Source organism: Aptenodytes patagonicus, chromosome W (genome assembly GCF_965638725.1).
Source record: "Aptenodytes patagonicus chromosome W, bAptPat1.pri.cur, whole genome shotgun sequence".
NCBI classification, from domain to species: Eukaryota; Metazoa; Chordata; class Aves; order Sphenisciformes; family Spheniscidae; genus Aptenodytes; species Aptenodytes patagonicus.
In genome coordinates this window covers 3,488,543-3,514,314 of record NC_134981.1, presented here as the reverse complement: position 1 = coordinate 3,514,314, position 25,772 = coordinate 3,488,543, and the positions used below count along the sequence as shown (strand labels likewise).

General features: G+C 40.6%; 1 protein-coding gene across 5 annotated transcripts in view; it reads right to left on the bottom strand.

Moving 5' to 3' along the window:
• Nucleotides 1–25,772, bottom strand: part of LOC143172286 (dymeclin) — a 224,911-nt gene that overhangs the window by 59,277 nt on the left and 139,862 nt on the right. For all 5 annotated transcript variants that reach the window (XM_076361540.1, XM_076361539.1, XM_076361538.1 and 2 more), the window contains one exon: nt 6,461–6,563. In XM_076361540.1, the coding sequence (XP_076217655.1) occupies nt 6,461–6,563 (103 nt within the window). The remainder of the gene's footprint in view (nt 1–6,460; nt 6,564–25,772) is intronic.

The window sequence follows — 25,772 nt, the reverse complement described above, 5'->3', positions numbered from 1 at the left end:
CCAAAACATCACAACATTTATTTACAGTTCAAATATTGTTCACATTGATAGTGAACGAAATGCTTGTTTGCTACATGCTGGGTAAGCTAAAATAGTTAACTTATTTGCACGGCATCCTTCGTAGAAACATGTCTGTGTCACAAGATGCCATAACCTTAACTGAAATACCGAACTATTACACGGAAGAACTCTGGTAGGGCCGTGAAAGGGACTGAACAGGATTTCTATGACAATGCAATGGCAGACAAATATCATGGACAAAAGATTTGAGTCTACAGCTGTTAATATTACGGATTTCTAGAACATGAATTTTGCTCTAGTTGTTTAGCAAGGCCGTGACTAAACTGCATATGCTGAAAATAGGGCTGACTTCAGTCTTTTGGATCTATAGTACTACCATCTTTCATCTACTGTAATGTAACTGAATCCAGAAAATTTCTAGATTTTAGATTTGTTTCATTATGTTTAAAAGACAGCTAATATTGCAGTTCATAGACCTTATTTTACCTACTCTTTAGCAATCCCAAATTTCTAAGATAAATATGGAGTCCTTACTTATAAAAGACAATTTCTTCCTAGGGAGTAAATGAAATAGGGGAACCTTTTAACATCACCCGTGTACAGGAGGGAGATTAGGTCGGTTCTCTGTTGGAGAAACTAAAATGAAGGACTATTTATGAAGTACTTGCAGCTTTGAATATAATCAACAGTAATAACAAGATACAAGTTACCAAAAAAATTCTTTTTGTTGAAACCACTTTTGTAATACTGCTTTTTAATAACCCTCATAATGGCCAAATTAGAAGGACCCCAACTGAAGTCATTGATCCCACATAAAACAAACATTGCTTTTTCTTCTTAGCTTTGTTTTACAAGCTACATTATTTCCAGATGACGCTTGAGGGGCCTACGAGTTTCAAGAATTAGATGCTTAAATAGACAGCTGCTTTCTATTTACCATATAAATCAAGGATAAATCAAAGAAGAATCTAAATATTGGACTTCATTTAGCCCATTACAGAGCACAAACTGAGAAGGAAAAGAAAAAAGAAATACAGAAATCTCATCACCCAAATGCAAAGTTTAATTCTCCTTATTAAGACGAGAGAAAAACTCACTGACATTCGCAGAATTCCAAGGCTCCATGTAACACTAGCTCCGCACAGCAGGTAAATTTAACTGGATTGGTAAGGAGCCAGGAAAAGTCAGCTCTGATCAGGAACTCTCCCCGTACCACCAGGCTTTGCTAATGCAGACTTTATACAGATACACATACACACGTAGCTCACTGCGTTCGTATTCTTTGCATTTTTCCCTTTGGATTGCCAACACGCCAACATTTCTACACCTTTAACACAGAAACAGCAGATTTTGGACAGGGGGTTAAAGGATGGCTCTTCTTATATTCACAGGAGTACATCTGTAAATATGAAAAGTCTAACACTACACTACATTGTTTCTATCGCTGACAAAATTCCTTCACCGTCGAAGTGCTGGTTAAGTGACAGTCCTATATATGAAATAATTGAAGATATCAGCACTAAGTGGGATTATTTTTAGAACTTTTCCTAACACGTTTAAGCTTCATCTGGGTAGAACAATGCATTTTTTAATAGCCAAAATTTAGAAGGTAAAAAAAAAAAGTTAAACTGAAATGAATTTTAGAATTTTTCCTATGTGGCTAGTAATCATCTTACCTACACTATTTTCTGTTAATATTATTCCATCAAAGCAACCGAAGGCTGTCGGTAAAATCCCCATGGATGGCAGAGAGAAGAACTCCCAGCAGACAGCAGCGTGGGGTCCTCAGACCCGTGACCCCCACCCTGGGTGTTGAGTGATTCTCAAAATGTGCTCCAAGGAGTTTTTGTTTAACTGCTAAGCCTTCACGCCCACCACCAGTAAACAAGAGTTTGGGCTCCCACTGACATAAAATCCCTTGTCCCTGTGTTGCATTAGATGATGTTGAAATAAACTCAGAAACCAAATCAAAAGCTACGTATCCAAATACAGGCTCAAGTGATGATGCCTGCCAAACCTGCTGATTTTTATTTTCCTCAGTTTTTGCATTAAGCAATTTTTTTTTTTCTTACATCAGCAAGAGACTTCTGAACCTCTGACATGAGCTTGCCAAAATTCAAAATGTACTTTCTTCTCCATCCCCTTCCTTCCTAGGAACAGTTAAGGAGAATCTCTCGTTACCAGCTCTAGTATAACAAAGATTGAAGTGCTCGAAAATCATACACAATGCTATGAAATCCTTCAAAAGCAACCGTTTGGGTAGATGGTAGCTCCAACAACAGGTCTGATGTGCTGCTTTCCCAGGGAAGTTAGCGTGCCTCCAGTTACGCTGCTAAGTATCTATGATTTAACGAATTACATTAGGCTGTAATGAAATTACAAAGAAAATCATTGATATGTTTACTTAAGTAATTTGTCTTGATTTGAACCGGAAGAAGCAAAATTCTCAATTATTTCATTACCGGTTTTCTTGTTTGTTAAAAATTTTGGAAAATGTGCTTTCATTGAATGTAAGAAAGCAATAAAAAAACCTAACTGGATTTTTCCCATTTCTTCAAGCCTGGAGATACTCACGGACAAGGATGACTTGACTGAAGTGTGGTATTTCGAAACAGGTCATTGCTACTATGAAAATAACGCTTAATAATAAAGCTTATTAAACAACTAGTAAACGAAGTAGGATGAGAATTGGTCTAACCAAGGATCCTGTCTCCGAAGCGACTGTTTGATGACGGGAGCTGCTTCTCTCTTCCCCGCTGGCTTCTCCATCCTGCTCCTGAAACCGATCACGTTGACTACAGTTTATCAGGACAGGACCAGGAAACTGGTCTAGCATTAATAAATGAAACAACTTGCTCTTTTCTTTTTTTAAAGCCCAGAAAACCTCAACAACAACAATATAAAAGCCAGCCGGGTCAGTTCCTTATTCTAGTTCACAGCGAAATACCTGCAGCTTGTTGGTACACCAGAGACCTGATGGTAGTCCGCAGCAGATACTCACAAAAAGACCGTGAGAAACATAGTAAAGGAGGATCCCAGTATATTCTTACCACCATCAATAATCAGCAGCCTAGGGACTGTGTATTAGGTCAAAAACTTAGGTTTTTACAGTAATGAAAACAAAGTAGAGTACAAACAGTACTACTGCTTGAGCACTCGGAAATTAAGAGATACCCGTCTCTTAATCTCCATTTGCTCCCTTTGGGTGTATGCGTTATGGCACGGGCATACTGTGCCACAGCACCTCTCCATCATACGATGTCCACAACGGACGGGGCTGAATTCAAGATCACCGATGCTGCCTTTTTCCTTCCATATCCTTCCTAGCCCTAAGAAGGAACACACAGCATTTACCATAATTTGTTTTTTCGAAGTCTAGTACTCACAAATGAGTAGAAAGGCTCAAGACAAGACCATAAGGAACACCTAGAGTAATTTTATATATGATTTAACCCTTGTGACTGACCTAGGTACCATGCAGATTCACTTTTGGATTACACAACACTGTAAGAAAAAAAGTCAGTTTATAAATTAAATGAATTAAGCAAATTAAAAAAGAATTAAAATAATGAGAAACATTTTTAAAACACGTTTGACTAATCTGAATGAAACCTGTGAAGAGAATAGCCTACTAAGCAATCCTCCTCCTCTCTGGACATAAACCTGGGCGGAGCAGGCAATCTCAGAATCACCCCTTTCTTTAGCTCCACGCTGGGATACAGTGGTAGAACGGGCTTCAGGACTTCAGACACTTAAGTTATGGCAGTTCCTAGATTCTTTGCTATTCTTACAGACAACACAAACATGGGCTTTCAGAAGCAGAATATGCTGAAGTAAATGAAATCTGGCCTCAACTTTTATTTAATCAACTGCCTATGCCTCAGATTGAGCTGGAACACGAGCAACTTGGAGAAAAAAAACCCAAGCCATGCATAAAAGTATGCATTCTTCTTTCAAAATACAGGCCGTGCACTTCAGTGATTTTACTCTCCCCCACAGCAATCCTTCCCACTGCTCTCCTTCTCCCCTCCCTCCCGACGTCATACCAACAATAAAAGGGAAGAAATTCAGTGAAGTATCTAAGTCTCTGGGCTGCACTCCAGGGTGCTTCCCCAGCCCTGCTCCATAAACTGCATTTCTCAGCTGTCTCCATCTGTAAGGGGATAACTATGTACAGCGAGCACCCTGGGTCTTTCCTTAGCTGCACTACATAGTTTGCATCCAGTAAGTTAAAAAGAAGTCCAAAATCTATAAAATAGTTTTCAAGCACCAAATTCATACACACACTGAAATATATACATATATATCTCCACATATATGTAAATATATGCCTATGTGTGTGTGCATATATATATTTATTTATATGTGCCCTTTTACAAACACGTGTGTATCACGCTGTTTTCTTTCCTCTGAACAGTGGGGATGGTAATTCGTTTGTCTAGGGAAGAAAATACAAGGGTCTCTTTTCATAAATCATAGAATGGTTTGGGTTGGAAGGGACCTTTAAAGGTCATCTAGTCCAACCCCCCTGCCATGGGCAGGGACATCTTCAACTAAATATCAATATCCTCCTTCTGACAACAGGCCACATACAACTGCAGTCCCTGCATTAGGAATATAAGTTAGCGTTAAAAATTTCAGCCCTATTCTCCAGGCATCTGAAGATGCTTGACAGTTATCTAACCAAGACCCCACAGTGTCTCAGAGGTTAGTTTCAAAATACACAGCCTTTAGCAGCAATTCCAGCTTATGGAGCCCCTGTGCCCATAAACCCCATCCGAAGCACTCACTCCAACCCCTCTGGCTGTGATACTGCATGTTACGCAGAACTATCTCATGATATGATATGATATACGACATGATATGGTATGATACGAAATATCTGAGGTATGAAAAGCCATCACCTCCACCAAAGCAGCCTCCCTTTGCCCTGAAAGCCAACTGAAGCACCGTAGGTCTCCAGGACAGCTCAATAAAGAGCCACGAGACCACGGGAGGAATTTGAACACGGAGCTGTGGAATTGCTTAAGCTGGAACCTGGCATGACACCGGGGTTAATCACCTCTGAGAAATACGGCCCCAAGAGCCTTATCAATCACAACACCCAGAAATGCTCAATGCATCCAAAATACTGCAGTCCTCACAACCGTGGAAGCCCCTCCACCACGAGCCCCTGTTGCTCGAGAAGCGAACCCGTGGGAAAGGGCCATCAAATCCTCTCCAAGGTGTCTGAAGTCTCGGGGACTTTCAGTTGTTCGTGACCATGCAGATGAAAGAGTTTTATTTGGCCTGTGTATCACCTTACCAGGCAAACAGAAGTGGGATCTCCTGGTCTTTAACCACAAACTAACTTGAGGAGGTTCTTGCTGAAATGTTTCGACTTCTAAAAATTAAAGGTCAGATCGCAACTTGTGGGACAGAAATCGAAAGTCCTAAAACCACAGGTGTCGTAAGGAGCTCCACATGAATTAGGGCATGGTAAGGCAGCAGGAATACACAGGAAAAACCTGCAAGTGATTCATTTGCCCTATATCCCCGCGTGTCTCTGAATAACGAAATGCCTCTAGTCTGGATGGTACGTGTCAGGAATAATAACTAAAAGATGCAGGTTAAGAAACCTGGTTAGTTAAATTTAAGTCATTAAACTATTATATCAAATTATCTTTTTAGGTACTTTTATACTTAATGTTAGAGTAATGTGATAGTAAAGTCTCAGACAGGCATGTCCTGGAACGCATATTAACACTGAAAATAAAACAGTTGTTACATTTTCATCCTCAAAAATCCAGAGCAACTGATAAATCAACTTTTTTTTACACAGTATTGCAGTGAGAGTTCAAATGAGTACAAACCAAAGACACTTCAGTAGCACAAAGATATTATTCAAGTCCTTGGAAGATGTCTCCTTCTTGTACCGAAACTAGAGATTTTCCAGCAAGCCGTGCAATTAAATTACAAAATTGTTGCCTGTTTGTGGGTATTGGCTCAGTAAACTGAAGAGGACTGTATGGATCCGTGCGTTCAGAACGTAGCAATTTGCCCCAGGACTGCAGTCCTCCCCCGAAGGCTCACTGGGAATTGTTTCCGTCATTTGTAGGCATTTTAACATACTGTGGATGCCAAAGCCCTGTTCTTAAGAATAATGTTTTTAACTGTATGATTTAAATATCCTGAAATACAAATGGCTTGAGAATTGCAAGTTGACAGGGTACAGTAAGTCTCTTCGCTATGAATAGCCGCGGTTTTGTTTTGCCATTTGTAAGTGTAATTATTTTTTTTTTTTTAAAGACGTCTCAGACATGACATCATTCATACAGGTTCCTGTATTTTGGTGTTGGTGGTGGCTTAGCTGTCACACATTTTGATAAATCTTTGCAGATTTAGGGATGTACCACTTCTATTTTGAAGCACCTACTAAAACATTCAGTTCGATACTCACATAATCAGGAAGCGGAGAGTCATTTGAACCGAGGGAACCTCTTAAGGACTGCGTGGCTTGCTCCAGCACTTTGTTGTGTTTTTTAGACAACAAAGAAAATAAACTGGAGGGGGGAAAAAAAAAAAGGAAAAAGATATTAAAATAACTTCACAATAATGTCCTGAAATAGTTAAGACTATCCAGCCAGAAGAGATGTTTTATTATATACACAAACACGAATAAAGAGATTTTTAGAATGCAATACTCAATCATTACAGAATTTATTTATTTATTAGTTTAACATCTGGCTAAGCAACAGAATTTGAATTAGAAATAGTCTGTACAATAAACGATGTGAAGAACATCGTATGTTCATAAAAGTCAAACTGTAACAGAAGGAATGATATACATGCAATTTTAGTTCATAACCAGTATGTGTTCACCAAAAGGCAATTTTTAAGTGCAGCACCTGATGCAATATATTGCAATACATCCTTAAGCATCTTGTATATTATTCATTCCAATAACCTATTTATTTAGTACAGGAAAAATCCAAGTATATGACAGAAGCTTTGGGTATTTGGAGGCCGAGTTTTTGCATTTTACTGGTATATGTTGTTTTCAAATTTATTTTAGCTTAAGTCAAGGAATAAAGCATTACCTTAGCTTTATAAATGATCTGTGAAATCAGAGGTCCATATACATACAGAGAAATAAACATTTTTTACATGCATTTTGGAAAAAAGCGTGGCAATTACACTCAGAGGATGGTGCAGTCTGATACATAAGGAGAATGTAACTTGGGTGCAAAGGTGGAAGGAGGGATGAGGAGTAAGCAGAAGCAGCGGACAACGGCCACCAGCTAGTGCTCAGCAGCTTCAAGGAGTCAGATACTTCTGTAAAGCCGCTGGACGCTTCCAACATGGCTTTCAATTCACAGATAACCCGCTTTCCCTCCTCCCCGTATTGGTACAGGTCCTACGTTTTAAGGATTTCTCTATTTAAACACATTCTTCTGGCTTCTGTTTGGAGCAATACAGGACTCCTACCAGGCTTTCCTAGGATGACTGTGTTGATCCTTAGAGGGTAAAAAGGCTGCCTTGACAAATAAGCACTAACAAAGTTCACTAATGCCTGAGCATGTTGCTCTTGGAGTTGGTGACACTTGGGACAAGGAGCAGTGGCAGACTTCTTGTTCACCAGATCATTTAGAAAATATTAACTTTTTAATTACTAAATGGGTTTTAAGTGCTAAAATACTACCTCAGTGTTATATTCTAGATAGTCTCTATTTCTTGGAACTGGAGGACAGCTTCAGTGCTCGGAGGCATGTGCTTGGAAAGCTTTTCTACCTCAAGAAATGATGCATTTGAAGAAGTCCTCTTAATTTTTTTACTTAAAATAGATCATTGATATTGTATCCTTGACAGACGGTAGGAGCAGATTCCTCAGAGTATCAGTGCTTATCGCCTTGTGGCTAGTCAAGAGCCTCAGGAAAAGGCTTTTCCAACACTTACCACCACCACAAGGAATTAGTTACGCTTCTCAAGCCCAAATCTTACCTCTCGAGAGCCAACTCAATAAATTCCACCATTTCCCAAACACCTCTTCAGTCAGATATTTCTTAGAACAGATTAACAGCTTCCTTTTAAGGACAACCTTCGCCGCAGTTAAGGCATGTAATTAACCCGCATGAGAGCCCCTGGGTGGGTTGTACCATCCTCAAGGTTCAGCCAGAGTCTGCCAGCACGAGGAACGGGCTCGAGACGGCACGGCCAAAAGCAGGGTCGGTACCGCGGCTGCCCGACTCCCGGTCCCACCACGACACTATTGCTGAGGTGGTGATAATCGCAACTGGACTGATACGGCAAGAACGTCGGATGAAATTACAAGACCTCCGTGGTGGTTACGAGGGTTGAGAACATTTGGTGTTTTCAGGATAACACAATATATCTGACGTCGTGAAAACTGCAATCTTATTTTTTCCTTTGTGCTATCCAACAGAGCCTCAACAAGACGTGTCACTCCTGGGACCAAATACCGACCTCTCACTATTTCACAGCTATTAGTTAAAACCACTAGAACATGCCCTGTTAAAAAGGGAAGAAGCAACACGGAAATAAGCTATATTAGTAGGCTTCCCACCTTCTTCCCCTCCCATAATCTGCTATTGTATTCACAGACCGAAATTTTTGGTCAAATCAAAATTTGGATTTGCAAACTGGTCCTTGGTCTGAAACAGCAGCACTACTTTTCGAATCATTAGTATTTTTGAAGGCACAGATTTCAGAGATACTGTCATCAGCACCATCTAGTGCTGCGGAGACAGAATAATCAGTTAAAACCAACCTGGTGATGCTTATGGGGGGTGCGTGTGCAGCAAGAACAGGTTAAATCTGGTGTCTGTCTGCTTCAGAAGATACAGGTAATTTCACAAAGAGGAAGAATTTGAAATAAAAAGGATTTCCAACTAGTAGGTTCCTCTCCAAAATACATAAAGCATTTTGGCCATAAAGGAAATTTAAATATAAACAAAGAAGTGGGATCAGGATTTTGAAAAGTGCATTTATTCAATACATGTGAAGAGGAAAATGCACATACATCAGTATTCTGCCTGGAACTGGAATAGCAAAGAGCAAATTTATTTTCTGTGACAGAAATGTAGAGAACTGGGAAAAAGAAGGAGAAAGGAAAAGGACGGAAGACTATTTCTTTATATCCTACTTTTGCTTCCTTAAATATTTTCCTTTTTTTTTTTTTTTAAATTAAGTGTAACGTAACTAAACTAGAGGGCTTGTTTATGGCATAAGCAAGCCCTTGGTGGCTGATTTCTATTTCCAAAGCAGCAGCGAGGGGGTAAGCTCTATTATACGTTGTCTTTGGCACCGGGGCTTCCCCTTGCAAAGTTTTGCTTTCCTGCCACAGCTCATCACCTTCTCACCCGTGCCGAGACACTTCTTTGTGGGACCGCTGCCCAGAACACCAATATTCAGGTTAAAAAAACCTCAACACAATTCTCTTCTTCATAAATCGGTTATCCTTCTCAAAGAACCATCCCTTACAGGAGCATGAGGGCAGGGACACGTAGGCAGGAATTTTTCATACTAAGAATAAAAACAGAGAGAACTGCACCCAGAGGAAATGCAAATTGCTCCACGGAAATACTACAACTAAACAGGAAAAATTAAAGCCAGATACTGCGATTAACTACCGAATTCGGAGCTTCGAAGGAAGTGGCGTTGCCTCCTGAAATGGTGTAAAACTTCACCACCAAGTAATTCACTTATTATGCCCCTATCTCTACCTCTGAAAACCACCTTGATAAATATCGCCTTCATTTTTCAAGTATCAGAACAGATTTAGTTACAATCCTCAAAAGCCATTTGCATGAAATTTAGCTCATAAAAATCTTTTATCATCGACAAACGTTGCCTTCTAAAGGAGACGCTTGATTTTGCGGCAGTCACATCTTCAGTGTCTGGAAGGTTTTGGGTTTTATTTTGATTTTTGAGGCATGAATAATGCAATTAAAAAAAGGCAACCATGTTTTACAAGGTTGTTCCCCTCCCCACAACAAGGTACCAATTCATGCAGAGGTGGAAATTAAGGCCATCTCCCAAATTTCCCTCACGTGTCTTAGTCACACTCCTATTTTTGCCCCACTAAAAATCAAGTCGAGATCAAACTGAAAAATATATATACTATGCGGTCACGGAGGGCAGCCTGCACAGGTTGACAAGAATACAGAGTTTTCGACCAGAGTGCTTTTCCTCTTTCTTCCGTTCTTCTCCATCGACTGTCAGACAGACTATGGAGCTCGACAGCCCTTTGATCTCACCCACTATGGACATTTTATAACAATAACAAATTATGTTCGGAACTGTGTGTTAGCATGTCATGAGCTGCGGCGGGAAAGCAAATGGAAGCGTGTTAGCACCTCAGCCCAGCTCTCACTCACAGAAGTACTTACGGACAATGTTTAGCAAGCAAAATAATAGGCTGGAGTAACAGCAAGACGAAATAACAGCTGGCATCCATTACAGATCATCAAATCACACCAGGGATGAGCTCAACCAACGAGGAAGACTCAAGGCTGAACAGCTACCTCAAGGTCTTGTGTTTCTGATTTTTAGGAATTAAGAAAGCGTTGGTTTCCTGACTCCCTCTATACAGATGAAGTTTTTAATTTAACACAAGGCTGAACCCTCGATCAATAAAAAAATTATTACAGACTAAACAGTAATGGTTGCTTAAATACAAGTGATTTGATTATGTGTTATTTGCACACACAATAAAATTCAAGCCAGTAATATATGAACTTAACGTTTTCAAAAAGCCAATTCGACAAAGCCTGTGGATCCACCCCCTCCCCCCCCCAAAAAAAAGCCAATAAGGGGAACTCATTTAACAACTTTCTTCTTGGTCCACCAAAAATCACAAGCCAAAAATCACAAAAAAACCCAAAAAGCTTCTGCAAGTTCTGCAAAAAGTCTAATTTACAGCAGATTGAAAAAGCTTATAAAGTATATTTCTCACATATGAAAAATGAATGTATAAAATGAAACTTTTATAACTAAAAAATCAGGAAAAAAGATAAGGGAATTAAAATTAGCAATTGAAAGTAAATCCAAAGCTAGAATTTGCCAAAACCTGGAGCTTTCTGAAAGCTTCATATGATGCGAAGCAAAGGTACTAATGTACCTTATTTTAAGAAAATAAACAGGATGACCCAAGATAACGACATGCCAGTTAACCCTGAGCACAATAATGGAACAGCGATCGTGAGACTCATTCAAAGGAGGATGTCACCAGCATAGAAAAACAGACCTTGTCAAGCACACTCAGCGGGTTTTTTTTTTTTCAATGAGACTAGAAGTAAGATAAAGCATGATAGTACCCCTGTTGTAACAGGCTTCTACACGTCATTTATATGACTTTGTTCCACGTGGGATTTTTTGCTTAATAAACTCAAATGATAAAAAGCAACATGACATGCATTACAGGAACTGAAAATCAGACATCTGAACAGTTTGAAAAATCTTTAACTTTGAATCTTGAAATAAGTTTTCTCAATATGGCCAAACAGGAATATATTCTTGGCCCTTCGAAATGCCAACAGCTATTTAACATTTGCTACAGCTACTGAAATACTTTCAATGATATAAAGATGAAATATAAGATGGTGCAGATCATTGATATACATCAACGATAAAGAAATATTATGGTTAAACTTTGCAAACGGCACGTTCATTACAGGAGTGTCAAATAAAGAGGAAAAGACGTTTTTATTAATTTTTTCTTTATCTTTTAAGAAGTCAGACACAAAATAAACTTGTGATTTAACGCAGCCAAACTCGAATTTAGCAGCAAAGAATCCAAGCTGCTCCTCAAGTGTGAAGGATCTCACCCTGGGAGCGGCAACTAAAGACCACCAGACCAACAAACAGCTGCCCATCACGCAATAAAGCTGCTGAAAGAGTAACTGTCTTCGGTATTAACAAAAATACCCAGCAAAGTTTTGCTCTACGGCTCCCTGCCACTGGCATCCTGTGTGCAGATTTCACAATGATGGTTTCAAAACGCAAAGGTTCAGAGAAGAATCAGGATATTAATTATTAAACCAGAAAACACACCTCTCCATGAAACGTTCAAGAAAATTATTTAATGGATTTGAGAAAAGAAGAAAGGGAGATTTGACCACAATGCAAAAATATGCACATGAAGAAAAGTTTGTTAACAGAGGATCCTTCAAGCTATCGGAAGAAAAAAAAAAATACCAAATTTTAGTGAAACAGAAACTAAAGTACTGGTTGCATGGGCACAGCTCTCTCTTACAGGGGTGGTTGAAAGCAGGCATGAGGCGCAATAAATTCCTGTTTACACCGTCAGGGCTCCCATGAGGGGAAGCCCGGTGCATCTCTGCTGCTACACATTGGGAGCAGGAGGAGGTTGCACTTTGAACACAAACTCAAAGCCAGCTCATCAGCGTTGCACCACCGTCCTCGTGCTCTGGCAGTCCCCCTCCACTTGGTCCTTGAAGCTCTGCAAGTCACCAACGGCAGACAGAAAAGCTGGACTGGGACTCCTCCTAAACTGCATCCAGGTTTTATGCCAAAAGACAACAGGGAATTACAGAGAGCCTGCACTCAGGCTGAGCCCAGACATGGGAATGAGACAGGCAGACAGACGTGGTCCTGGGGACAACCCTCGGCTTCAGGCTGCTCCTGGAGTCACCCCGCGTCGGGGAGGACGGGCATGCCTACGCACAGCATAGAGCGGCTCTAACGGGGAGGGTAGCTAACGGGTTGGGGCAGCAGTGGAAGTCTTTAAACCAAGACTGGATGTTTTCCTGAAAGCTACACTCTAGTTCAACCATAGAAATTTCAGCCCAGAACAAGGAATTAATTGCATCTTTGGTCTGTGTTATGTTGGAGGTCAGACTACACGATCAAAGTGGTCTCTTCTGGTCCTATATGCATTTAGGTAGTGGTCTACGTGACATACTGCGTCAAAAGAGATGGAAGGAACACTACTGTATAACTTCCATACATTTTAATTTCTTTTTTTTCCACGCTACATAATCTGATGAAAGATGCAGACAACCAATCCCCTTGAGACAACTCAATTCACTGTATTTGTGGGTTTTGTAGCATAAAAAAAAAATCTGGCAAGGGTAAAAACTGGCAAAGGCATCTCCAGAATTAAATTCTTTCATTAGTATGCTGGCGTATCAGCACCGTTACAGGCAAGAAGAGTAACACATCTGTCACTTGTGCCATCTTTTGTAATTAACAGGGCAATGGTTCAATAAAATACGCAATTTCATAAACCCTGAGGAAAATCTGAAGCGGTTTAGGTGTGTATTCAGACAGACGGGAAGTGACACTTGCTCGGCATACAGACAGGAAGATTTATGTCAGAGATTACCCCACTGATGGCTCAGGGTCACAACATGCCAGATGTCCCATGGCTCAGAAATGTCAGATCTCTACGTAAAACAAAACTAGGGAAGGTTTGAAAGACACACTGTGACAAAGGTGTGTTTCAGATGCAACACTTTAGATATTCTGGAAAGAAATAATCTGGACCAAAAGAAAAAAAAAAGAGAAAAAAGCTACAACTTTGGGCGGGAAAAACATGAACAAGCTTTGAAGCTGAAAAACCAAGAATCAGAGTGGGAGACAAACGGAGCACATTAGCAGAGGAAGGTCAGACGGAGCTGTATGGCAGAAAAAAAGGAATAAGGATTGAACTTCTCCCAATCCAAATCACTGGTGAGCTTCTCAAGGAGAAAAATTTTCAATTATCTGAATGTTTAAAAATATTCTATATGCACCGAGTACAGCATTACCTGAGGGCTAAAGTGCTGCTCAACATAATTTATTTGAAGCTTGGATATTCAGACGTTCTGAATCTTTTCTCCTCACTCTCCCAGTTCAGAAGTATACTGCAAATAAACTCTATCCCAGCTGAAACCAGGACACTGAATGGCACACAAACACAAAATACTATCTGGTAATGGAAAAAAACAGTTCCACAGATCAAAAAATTTGATGATGAATGTTCTCTAACAATTCAGCAATACTCCGTGCTGTTCCTTCTCTCTGCTCTCATATACGTGCCAAATGTACTATTGTTCTCAATTTTAAAGAATTAAATATAAGCCCTAAACACCGAAACCATGTTATGTAAATACTCCTTAAACAATAGGATTTTACGATGCCTGTGTGAACACCACAAACATATTAGAAAAAAACCTCCTTTATACAGCAAGCTCTAAAAATACCTTCATTTTGAAACCTGACGTCTAAAAGTTAAAACCATACCTTAATTCCTGTATATGTAAGAAGCACTTCTTGGTTTTGACCTATTTTTTTAATGGATTGCAGCAAAAGAGAGCGCGCTACAGCACGAGAACTCTACTCATGTACTGGATAAGATGCCTGCACAGACATTTCCAAGCAGAGGGCCTGAATCGCCCATCTGCTTGAATAACGGTTCGCGTATGGTCACACGAGAGGTCACATCGAAACAAAAGCGCCGTGCCGTTTCATACAAAACCCAATCATTGCTAGTCCTGTATGGGGGGACTGGTTGCAAGGAAGTGCAGTAGGGGCAGTTGACCAAGCCTTCCTGTGGGCGATGGAGAAATGATCTGTAAGCACTTAAGGGAACAGGCCCTGGGAGATATCCACGTAGCATGAGTAAGTGCAGAAAAGTCACTAAGTCCCCAAATGCCCAGGTCTACTGAAGGGCCCTTGAGGGATTTTGCATTTGAATTATCCAAGCTGTAATGGCACATAAACAGAAATAACGAGAGAGAATAGCCATGGAGAACTCCAAGGGCTCTCCGGGGCAGTTGTCTCCACGGAGGGACACAGTTCTTGCTTACTTGAGCACAACTCTAATGCCTGGGAGACATTTGGGATCCCAGGAAAGAGAAGCTAACCAATTAAGATATCAAATTGCTAAGGAGAAAATAAGAACGTACTTTATATCCTTCTTCGTAATCTTGTAAAGAGAAGCGTGACATTAACTTCTGCTGAATAAAGCTTTGCTATATTTACCATTAGGTCCATCTGGCTTGTGGAGATGACGTGAAACCAAGAGACTTAGGGTGTGCAGTCTCCACAAAGGTCATGTATGCAAATAAAATGGTTTGCATGGGCATCACTGACGGACTTACTCACCAAAGAGTGTTTAAAGGATCAGGGAATGAAAAGGCCTTCTCCCAGGTAGCAAAAGGCCCATGTGAGGCTGGTATCGCCACGTTCTGACTTTGCTGGTTGGTGATCAGACTTTTTTTGACTTTTCTTGTCTAGTGCCTTCTCAAAAATGTAAGTTTGTGTCCCCTTGGAAACAGGTTGTGCGCTGCAGCTGCCTGCTATTTCAGGGCAAATGCCAAAGCATCACAAATTATTTTAATGCAACCAGGGTAAACAAATTATTTCTATCCCATCTTCTTGTTAAGCAGCAAGCATTAAAGACTGTTCGTTTAATTCTACAGTTCTAAACTTGATCATAATAAATGAAGTACTTCAAGATAACCTCAGTTCACGACAAAAGCTTCTCATTAATTTTAAAGAGCATTCTTTTATCTGCCACTGCTTACATATGAACAGAGATCTATAATTCATGTACTATAAAGACATTCCAAATTCTGTCTCCTAAAGAAGTTTTCTTATTAATAAAAGTAGAAAACCACACCGTCACCAGTGGCAAAACTATATAAGCAAATTCAGGAGCAACTTAGAACAATTAATGGAGGCTTTGCATTAACAAACAGGATTTCCTGTTAAAATGGAATTGAAAAGACAAAGAGACTAGAAAAAACATGGAAGCAAGGAATTTGATGTGGTGAGACAAAAGTAAATATTTACAAAAGTAAGCCGAGAGTTTAATTTGCAGAGAGCGGGAAATAGATTTTTCAACTGAAGGCATAAATTGTTAGGCAGCTCGTGGCCACCTTCCAACGAATGCTGGGAAATTGATGCTCCTATCGCTAGAGAAGTAAAAGGAACAGAAAGCAGTAAAATCCTTCCACTGTATCTCGGTACAGATAATTTCATTCCCCTTTTGTCTGGCACGCCAAATAACATCCTCGTAATTCCACTTAAAGGATAGAGTCAGGCAAGGATGAGGAGCACTACATAGCAACATCATCTTCCTAACTCCACGTCGTATTAAAGTATAAACTCAATAACCAGACTGCGATCTACTACAGATGTGCCCCCCCCTTGCAAATCTGCTGTATTTTTCTCTAACTGAGAGAGTGGCAAGCGGCAAACTAAATTCGGGAAGGCTTAAAGCTATGGGTGGAAATGTACGCAGTCCAGGATAAACAGAATACGTTTGCAAAGCTCAGACTAATTATAAGGTTTATTCTGAGCTAAATATCCCTGAATCTGCGTTAGGTGTCTCAAGGCATGAGTGTAATTCCTTTCAACGTTCCCTGTGTTTGTCCCGTTAATATTTTATAAGAATATTGAATGGGCAATAGGGTCCACAATATTTCCATGTCATCCACTTGCTCTTAATTCAATAGGGTAAGTGTTTCATAGCTGCTGAGAGAAGACATTTGTCTTGCATTAGGACAAAACTCTGTGGGTGAGAATCGGAGGAAATTGCTGGAGAAAGCAGCCTGAGCAAAACTCCCACCCAAAAACCCAAAGACAGACTCTGAACAATGAAACAACAACAAGAAAATTAAAAAGACATCACTGCCATGAAACCTAAGGTCCAAATCCTTATCCTTTGAGCAGTTTTTATTTGGTATGGTTTTGCTCAAACACGCTGGGTGTGCGTGTACATATGTATCCTTACGCATTTGGGTCATTGCTACACTTCTAAAGAGAATTGCCGTGCGTCTCTGTACTCGCTCTGACAGGAAAGAATCTGGGTCCACGTTAGGAGTTAACAGACTCATTCCATACGCAGAAGATCACAGGGTATATGCATTGCTAACAGCCCTCTCTGGGCTAAGACTTAAGCCAAACACGAGTCTTGAACAGTGCTTCCGTCACCGAGAGTCCTCACCTCATTGCACATCACCCGCACCCCGTCCTTCCAGCAACCCCGCTCGGTGCGGGTTCGGCTTTTCAGTGCCCTGACATGGTTAAAATGAATCGTTCATTGCATTCTCCTTTGAACCTTCGAAATAATATCATGACTTTGACCTAACTTCATAAAACTGAGTTTCCATATTGAAGCAGTCAACAAGAAACAAGCTGCTAGGAGGACACATTATCGTGCTGTAGGCAGGTAACACTAGTTTTGTCGTAGGTCTTTGTTTCCTTTCCCCCCGTCTTTCTTCAAAGCCCTGTCCTAAAGGTCTCTCTGTCATTCTTGTTCCACAGGAACGAGTTTCATTGTTTTCCTCACGCACCGACCTTCTCTTTGGTCAGGCGTCCTTCCTGATCACGTCCTCCTCCCTCCACGGTGATCCTAGCAGTGTCCCACTAACGGTCACGGAAAGCCTCCACGTGCCTCTCCCTAATCACTAGTTAGTTTAATTACCCTATTGACACAAAACCTCTGAAATGTTAACAAACTGGAAACATCTTTTGGAGGAAATAAAGAAAATCAGTTGGACCTATCAAGACTCTACAGTAAAGCTATTGCTAAGGACCTTACAGAAATGACCAAAAATTCAAACCAGACATGGGTCTCACCGCTAAGATGTGCTCCCAAACATAATCTTGGATGCAAAGACTGTCTCTTGCATAACAATGAGGTCATTTCTAGACTTCTAAAACCCGGTAAGGAAAGAAAATTTGAAAGATAATGCATTTGTATCTGTAGGTAACTTCCATAACTGTTCATAACGGGTAGTAACTAATTTTTTTCAAATCCAAATCCGTAAATACTTTGTATTTTCTTTGTTGAGTATTTGTGAACCACTGAGGAACTGTTATGAGTACCAAGGGATCTAAAAAAATCAGTAATTAAGGAAATGAATATTTTTTGTCTTCCGGACAGAGTTTAGATGGCATGTGTTCAGTGTGCCCTGAGGCCACACAGGGAATAAAGACGATGTAAAAAAACCAAAGCAGTGAATAATACTACATTCAGAACACAAAACAATGCATGATTACTTAATTAAAGATTGTGTTTTTGCCTTTGAAACAAAGATGCTGAATTAAAACTCCACAGACAACCTTAATCTATTATTTCCTAAACTTTGAGTGAAATTTCAGTGTTGATCAAGGCAATTTTTTTTTTTTTTAAGCAGTAAGTGTGTGAAACATAATATATTGACTTGAGTGTATTACAACCTTCTTCAGCAGAGTACCTCCACCCACGTTGTTTAGTGATTTTGGCTCTAAAAAAAAAAAAAAATCTAGTTTTAACTGTATTTCCAGGCATGAAAAAATTTATAGTTTGAGCTGCACTACTAAAAAGCTAACGTCAGAGCAGCAGTGTGTTCATTCCCCTACAATTTCACCAGACAGTCATTCAGAAGGATGCTCCTTCTTGGTACACAGACTGCAGTTCCCAAGGCATGGGTATTCAAACCAGCAAATACAGAATTTCTAGGCAATTTTCAAATTTTACTTCTGCATTCCTTTCTGAATAAATCACGTTGGACATGAAATACACTGAAAGGAATAGAGAAGAGAGCTTTCTATTAGAAGCGTACGGTACTTTATCATGAACTCAAAATTCACGCTACAATATTTGTTATAACATAAACGTACGCACATACGTACAGATACGCACAACTTCCTCCAAGAGAGGTACTTGTTGGAAATATTACTTCTGTCTGCAAATAGCACTGACATGCAGGTATACATGCTTCGAAAGAGACTGAAATGCTTCAAGATTTTCAGAAGCACACGAAGGCCCTACTACTTGAAAAAAGGAAAACTGCAAGAAAAATGCAGGATAATGTCAAATAACGGAATATATTAAATGCTTTTCAATACCAAGATTAAGTTTAATCTCTATTACTAAACATTTCCTGTGAAAGCATAATAACAATGTACTTTAAAAATAAATATCACAAGTAAAAATTGTCTACATCCTTCACTGTAATGTCAACATCAATCCCCTTTGTTGAATGTCTGTGGATTTATGTACCTAGATATAAACCTGCAAAATGCAGCCAGTCATAAATAAACCTTTGTCCAAAGGAAAATTCATGTCAAAATAGATACGAAATAAAAAATAGGTCTTTTCATCCTGAAAAATATCCGTGTCATCGAAACAAAACATTTATCAAGAACACTTTTCTTTTTTTTTTAAAAGGGATGTTAATATCCAGTCAGAATCCAACAGCAGCGGATGCTGAACGAAACAAGGGATAATGAAGCATTTCTAAGACTTCAATTCACTATGGAAAAAGCTACAGTTAACGATCCACACGGAGGTTAATTTGGCTTTAAGAAGCCCCAGCCTGCCCTTGCCCAGTTCAGCACAAGTGCTGCGCAACATCCTGGGAAGCCAGCCCACGGCATTTTCCTAATTCCTGTTATTCAACTTTTTTCTTTTCCTTCCTTTCCTTCTTAGTAGCTAGAGCCCCTCAACAGCACCCATGCCCATTCCTACGTATGTGTTAGAAATAACGACAGGGCTTTTCATCTGCTTCATTTTCCGTGCATCTTTATTATGAACAGTAAAGCTGCCCTTCCTAAAATTGCATCCTAAATTTGGAGAGTTCAGTGATTTTCTCCCCCTTGTTCGACGGCTGTGGAAAAAAAAGCCGGAAAAGGGAAAAACAACCTGTGCAAATATAGAGCAAGGACCCGTACCAGTTACAAACGCAACTCCCGAGTATGGCATATACGTATCAAGAACATACCGTGGTCTTCAGCGTCTACAGAACATTTTTAGAAATATATTACAGACGGTGTAAACTACTTGTCATTGCAGGAAGATGGCAGTTACAGAACAAATCATCTGGAAGTCTTCAAGGAAGGAAAAATGTTTGGAGGACTGAATTTGCCCAGCTTTTGTCTCCATCACCAGTACCGCTCTCCCAAACGACAAACGCGTGCGATCAAAATCACCGCGGCTCACGGCAGGAAAAGGCTTGTCAGCATCCTGAAGGAGCTCAGTCTTTGACCGTCCCTTCATCTTTTATAAAAATACTTTCCATATTTAGCACGTCTTACCCATGTTTCGTAATCCAACCTTGACAGAGCTAAAATGTAATCATCGTGTTTCTTCACTGTAGTCTGTCTGTCAGGGTTTTTTTAAATTTTGTTCTTCGGTTAAAAAAGGCGTTACAGATGTTACCATTAAGATTTAGAAACATTACATGGGCTTGAAGAGCCCTTGTGCAAGAGAAAGCAGATTTTATTTTAGGTAACACTTCAAAGTTACTGTTCGTTACTTTTTCAGTAGGAAAAAGGTCATTATTTCCCACATCCACTGTCATCCTAAATTACCTTACTCACTTCCAAACTTGTCATTCTAAAGAGAGGTTGTTTTATTGCCTTCAGACAAACAGGCACAAGCCTCGGGATTGGTGGGAAAACTGATACAGATTTGATTTCATGATTCATTTCAGCATACTTGCAGTTGTGCAATATTTTTCCATCTTCAAAACCAACATGATATATTTTTAAGCCCCAGTCCCTCAAGTTGCACAGTAATTAAATGTACATTGTCTTCAATTTATTTGGAAATTAACCTCATTCCCACAGAGAAAAGAGGTGGTGCTTTCGCGCTTTACCTCCCACTCAGTTTTATACATCTTATTCGCCCGTGTAATTCTCTCTGCCTCTATCAACTCAAAAATCCTCCTGAATTCCTAAAAAAATGCCCTCCCCAAAATGTACTTTTTAAAAGACAAAATTCTGATGTTCCAGGTCATTCTCTGTTTTTCCCAAAGCAAACAAAACAGTTCCAAGAACAGAATTAGCATGATGATAAAGCAAACACCAACAGTTTTCTATTCTATACTGTACAAAAAGCAAGTACAACCCTCACGGGATGGGCTGTTAATTCCCCTCCACCTTGGGAAACAAATGACAGAGCTGGAGCATGGGACTAAATACAAACTATACTTCAATGGGATGTTCAGAAGAGACAAAACATGGCTTTCTAGGCACATACAAATATCTTTCTGACTTTAAATTTGTCCAGGTGACAACAAAAGGCACGCAAAAATGAGTTTTCGCAACCCTGCTGGTGTAATCTGGATTAATCCGAGGCCAAAATTATGCTGGAAAAGCAATTTGGAAATGTGATCAACTATACGAACAGTATAAAGGCTCTCAAAAGTACAATCAAGATAATCATAGTATTTTCAAATTAAGCCAAGTTGTGACAAACTGATGAAGTAGAGTCTCGATAAGTGGACAGGGAGGCGGACAGAAAACTGGCCGAACGGACGGGCTCAGGGAGCTACGGTCAGCAGCACCAAGTCCAGCTGCAGGCCAGTCATGAGAGGTGTACCCCACGTGTTGATTCTGGGGCCAACGCTCTTTAACATCTTCATTAATGCCCCAGCTGATGGGGCAGAGTGCACCCTCGGCAAGCTTGCAGGTGATACAGAACTGGGAGGAGAGGCTGATGCACCAGACGGCTGCGCTGCTGTTCAGGGGGACCTGGGCAGGCTGGAGAAACAGGTCAACAGAAACCTCGTGAAGCTCAACAAAAGGAAATACCAGATCCTGCACGTTGAGGGCCGAGCAGCTAGAAAGCAGCTTTGCAGGAAAGGACCTAAGGGCCCTGGTGGACACCAAGTTGAACCTACGCCAGCAATGCACCCTCACGGCAAAGAAAGCCAACGGTACCACGGGCTGCATCAGGCAGAGCGTTGCCAGCCCATCAAGGGAGCTGACCCTTCCTCTCTGCTCAGCGCTGGGGCAGCCTTCTCTGGAGCGCTGGGCTCCCCAGTAGTAGAGACATGCACATACCGGAGCGAGTCCAGCAAAGAGCCACAAAGATGATTAAGTGATTGGAGCGTCTGACATGCAAAGGGAGGCTGAGGGACCTAGGACTGATTAGGCTGGGGAAGAAAAGCCTCGAGGGGATCTCAGTGCGTACAAATATCTGATGGGAAGGGGTGAAGATGATGAAGCCAGACTCAGTGGTGCCCAGAGAAAGGACAAGAGGAAATGGGCACAAACTGAAATACAGGAAATTGCATTTAAACATAAGAAAAAAAACAAGTTACCCAGAAAGTCTGTGGAGTCACCATCCCTGGAGATATTAAAAAAAAAATCAACTGGACACAGCCTTGGGCAACTGGCTCTAGGTGACCCTGCCTTGGGCAGGGGCTTGGACGTGACAATCTCCAGAGGTGCCTCCCAGCCTTGTCACCATGGAGCCAGTTGGTGACTCCCTGAAATCACCATGAGCATGGCTAAACGTTTAGCACAGTTGCAACAAACAACAAAATGCAAGGAACACTGCCCGCTGGAAATGAACACCAAGTCAATGTAGAAACCAGCAAAGCCACAATAGCACTACAAAGCACTTTGGGAAATACAGGAAATATATTTTAGGGTAAAATCCTGCAGTAGCAAGAGGATGGCTTGGTAATTAATTAGAAGAATGCAGCATCAGAAAGATCTGATTTTATTTATGTGTTTTTAGGTTTTTTTATAATCACCAATTTTTAATTTCTGCTAGGTGAACACCACATTGAAAGCCATTCCAAGGACTTGGATCTTCTTGCAATGTGGAGAAAAGTAAAATATCTATGTTGAATTCTCTTAAAACTGTTCTGCAAAACTGGAGCAATCACAGCAGAGTTCACAGTAAAACTCTAATTTAAGAAAGCCCAGCTCTTCGTAGGACCATACACTACCAAACACATACCAAGAGATTTCGTGGTGTCTAACGGTCAAGTAGGGTAGAGGTTCACCTTCAGTAAGGCAGAGGTTCCTCTGAGGCTCACCTCTCAGAGGAAGACCACTAAGCTGGACTGCACTTCAATCCATGCAAGGGATGAATGCAGGGGTTGAATTTTCCACCAACTGGTAGACAAAACCCCCTGTCACTCTATTCCTGACACTAAAATTGGCCTGATGGGTCACATCTCTCAGAGCTACCTTATTTTATCCTACCGACAAAATTGGATCCTCCTCTTTCATAAAATGTTCCGATAACTAATAAGGAACATAGATGAGCTGCGATACTGCACGTTATGCACCTAGAAGTATTCAAAGTAACCAAGTACATGAGGCAGGAACATTAAATGGAAACTTTAAAATCTTCTTTCATTAGTGTACACGTATTGAACTAGTTTTCAGCTAGGCTGACGCCCCAGAAAACTCTTCCAGCATTTAGAAGAAAAGCCAAACGCTAATCACTGTCCTGGAGGTTACACTGGGGCTGCAGGATTAGTCATCTTTGGAAAGCAGTTGTGGTTGTTATTTTCCTCTCCCACTGCTTTTTCTGATCTGCGGCTGGTGCAGTGGGAGCATTCTCATCAATGTTTTCTCACAAATTCAGCTTACAAACACGAAAGAACAAAAACACTTAAGAATAGCTCACAGCTCTCAACCCCTACATCCTGCTGTAGAGTGGGGATCCAAAACCTCCTTACACAACTTAAATCAATCCTTTGGAGGATTAGAATAAAACCCTGACTAATTTCCCCCTCCCTTTTTTTTTTTCCACACCTCTGCATTTCTTGGTCAAATAGGCTGTGGTGAGGAATGGCGATACCAAAATGTGAGAAGAAATGACAGTTCTTGTAGTTGGGTGTTCTCATTAGAAGCTGAAAATGAAAAGAACAGAAGAAGTAGTTCTTGCAGTGTTACGAATTCTGCAAATCTGGAATGTTTTGGGTCATTTAGATCAGTCTGAATGGATCTGGATGCCAGTTTCAAGTCTTTAGCAGCTACACCTCCGTTAAGCCAGTCGGCGACGTTCCCTGTTCCCTCCATCCAGCTCCTTTCCTCCCCATCCTGCCCCGGCCACCCGGGGGCTGTGCAGCCTCCGCGTCCCCCCGAGGAGCCAGGCCAGGCCTGCGGGACTCAGCAGCTCGGGGGCTCTGCCTTCGCTGCAACGTGCTTACAGCAGCTCACTGGTGGCACTTGCCTCTTTGCTGGAGAATCGCTAATTTACATTGAATGGCTGGACAGCTGAGAGACCACCCAGAACTACTCCAAAAGGAGAACCATGAGGACGACGCTTCTAATCACTTATATTGTTAATCAAATATTAAATAAAGAAGGGTGTTTTTAAAAAAAAAAAAAAAACAAAAACAACAACAACAACAACAACTTTTCCACACTCATGCTACTTGAAGCTGCAATTAATTAGGAAAATGAAAACCCTCAGGTATTTTCACTAAGCAGTTCTACCCTGTGGCTCCTGTGCAGAACATCTCTGCAGCACATATCACAACATCTGCTTTGAGACAGTCTGGGCTTACCGAAAAAAAATCTGGATTTTACTATGTAAGGTTTACCTCTTGGACTCATCACTTTTAAACTAACATGCCATTAAGTATCCTGAAGTCAGCCAGTATATGTAGAACAACTAGGTGTGCTTGCACAATCAGCCCAAAATCAGCCCACACGTCTCACGCACAATATCCCACTAACCAAACTACATTTCAAGTGAAAGCCACCTACGACGTTAAGAGTATGTTGTGGGGTTTTCTTTTTTTTCTTCTTCTTTTTTTTTAATTTTTTTTTTAACTGCACTATTGATTCTTGGGTTTATTGCTTAAAAATTACTGCTGAACTAAAATTTTATATATTTTATGGAGTGGGATACTTTGCATCCAACCTGAGAAGCCAACGTCTTGTCTCCTACATTAACAACATAAATCTCCGGTTGCTTCTGTTCTTCAGAGTCCTTAGCCAAAACTTCATTCATCACCACTGTTCATGTGCGTGATTTGAATCCCTTAATTACCTACATCTCCGTCTCCCAGAGACATCTGCAAAGTTATTTGCTCCACCATTCTTCCGCAGTACTTGTGAATCATTTGTTACTCAGGTGTGCAAAGTTCTTTGATATATTTTATTACTTAAGGCACTACACCCAGTTCCAGGTAGATACCCAGATCTCTCTCTAGACATCCACGTGTACAGATTAAACGTTTAGTTCTCAGTTCATTGCAAGATGTAGACACTCCTCCTTATTTAAAAGGAAAAAAAAAAGTATACATTTTAATGCTTCAGCCATTCTGGTTGGAACATCTTAATCACAATTATCAATTGTGGTAATTCTAGCTGCAGTCAGTACTTTCCACTAGTTTCATCCGAATGTAATGAGTCCTGGAATCACAGCTACAGCCTGTTGATTTGCAACGAGAGCTCATGATGAAGATGACTCCTGCATAAGCCAAAATGCAGCTTTGGTGAGAATCCGTGCTTTAATTTGACAAATTGGAAGATGTTTTGAATCAGCAACATACGTTTGTTATTTTCTAAGTGAATAATTTTCTATATTTAGGCAATAATTACACATTTTACTAAGTTTACACTAGCCAAAGTTCACGCAATGCTGTCTGGGAAACCAAAACAGGTAACGGTGCATCACCTAGGTGGACAAAACAAAGAATACCCACGCTGAACTCCCTGCTGCCAGTGACAATGACTTATCGAAGCTGCTGGAGAGGTGATGTTCTGCACCCTAGGAAAGTCAGCAGGTACCACAGAGGAGCTGAACCTCAGCAAGGCTTTTAGGCCTAAGCAGAAGATTGGCTTACATGACCATAAATCCTTTCTGCTTTCAGCTACAAACTATTAAACTATATTCAGTCTGACAATCATTTTATTAGCATTCTCCTGAACTCTTCAGGCAAGCTATAGAATATTTATCTTTTTAGTCTCCAAACAATAGCTTATTTACATACTTACAAAAGAATAAGACACCCTCCCCAGTCCTGATTAATTGCCAGACATTACGTATGAACGCA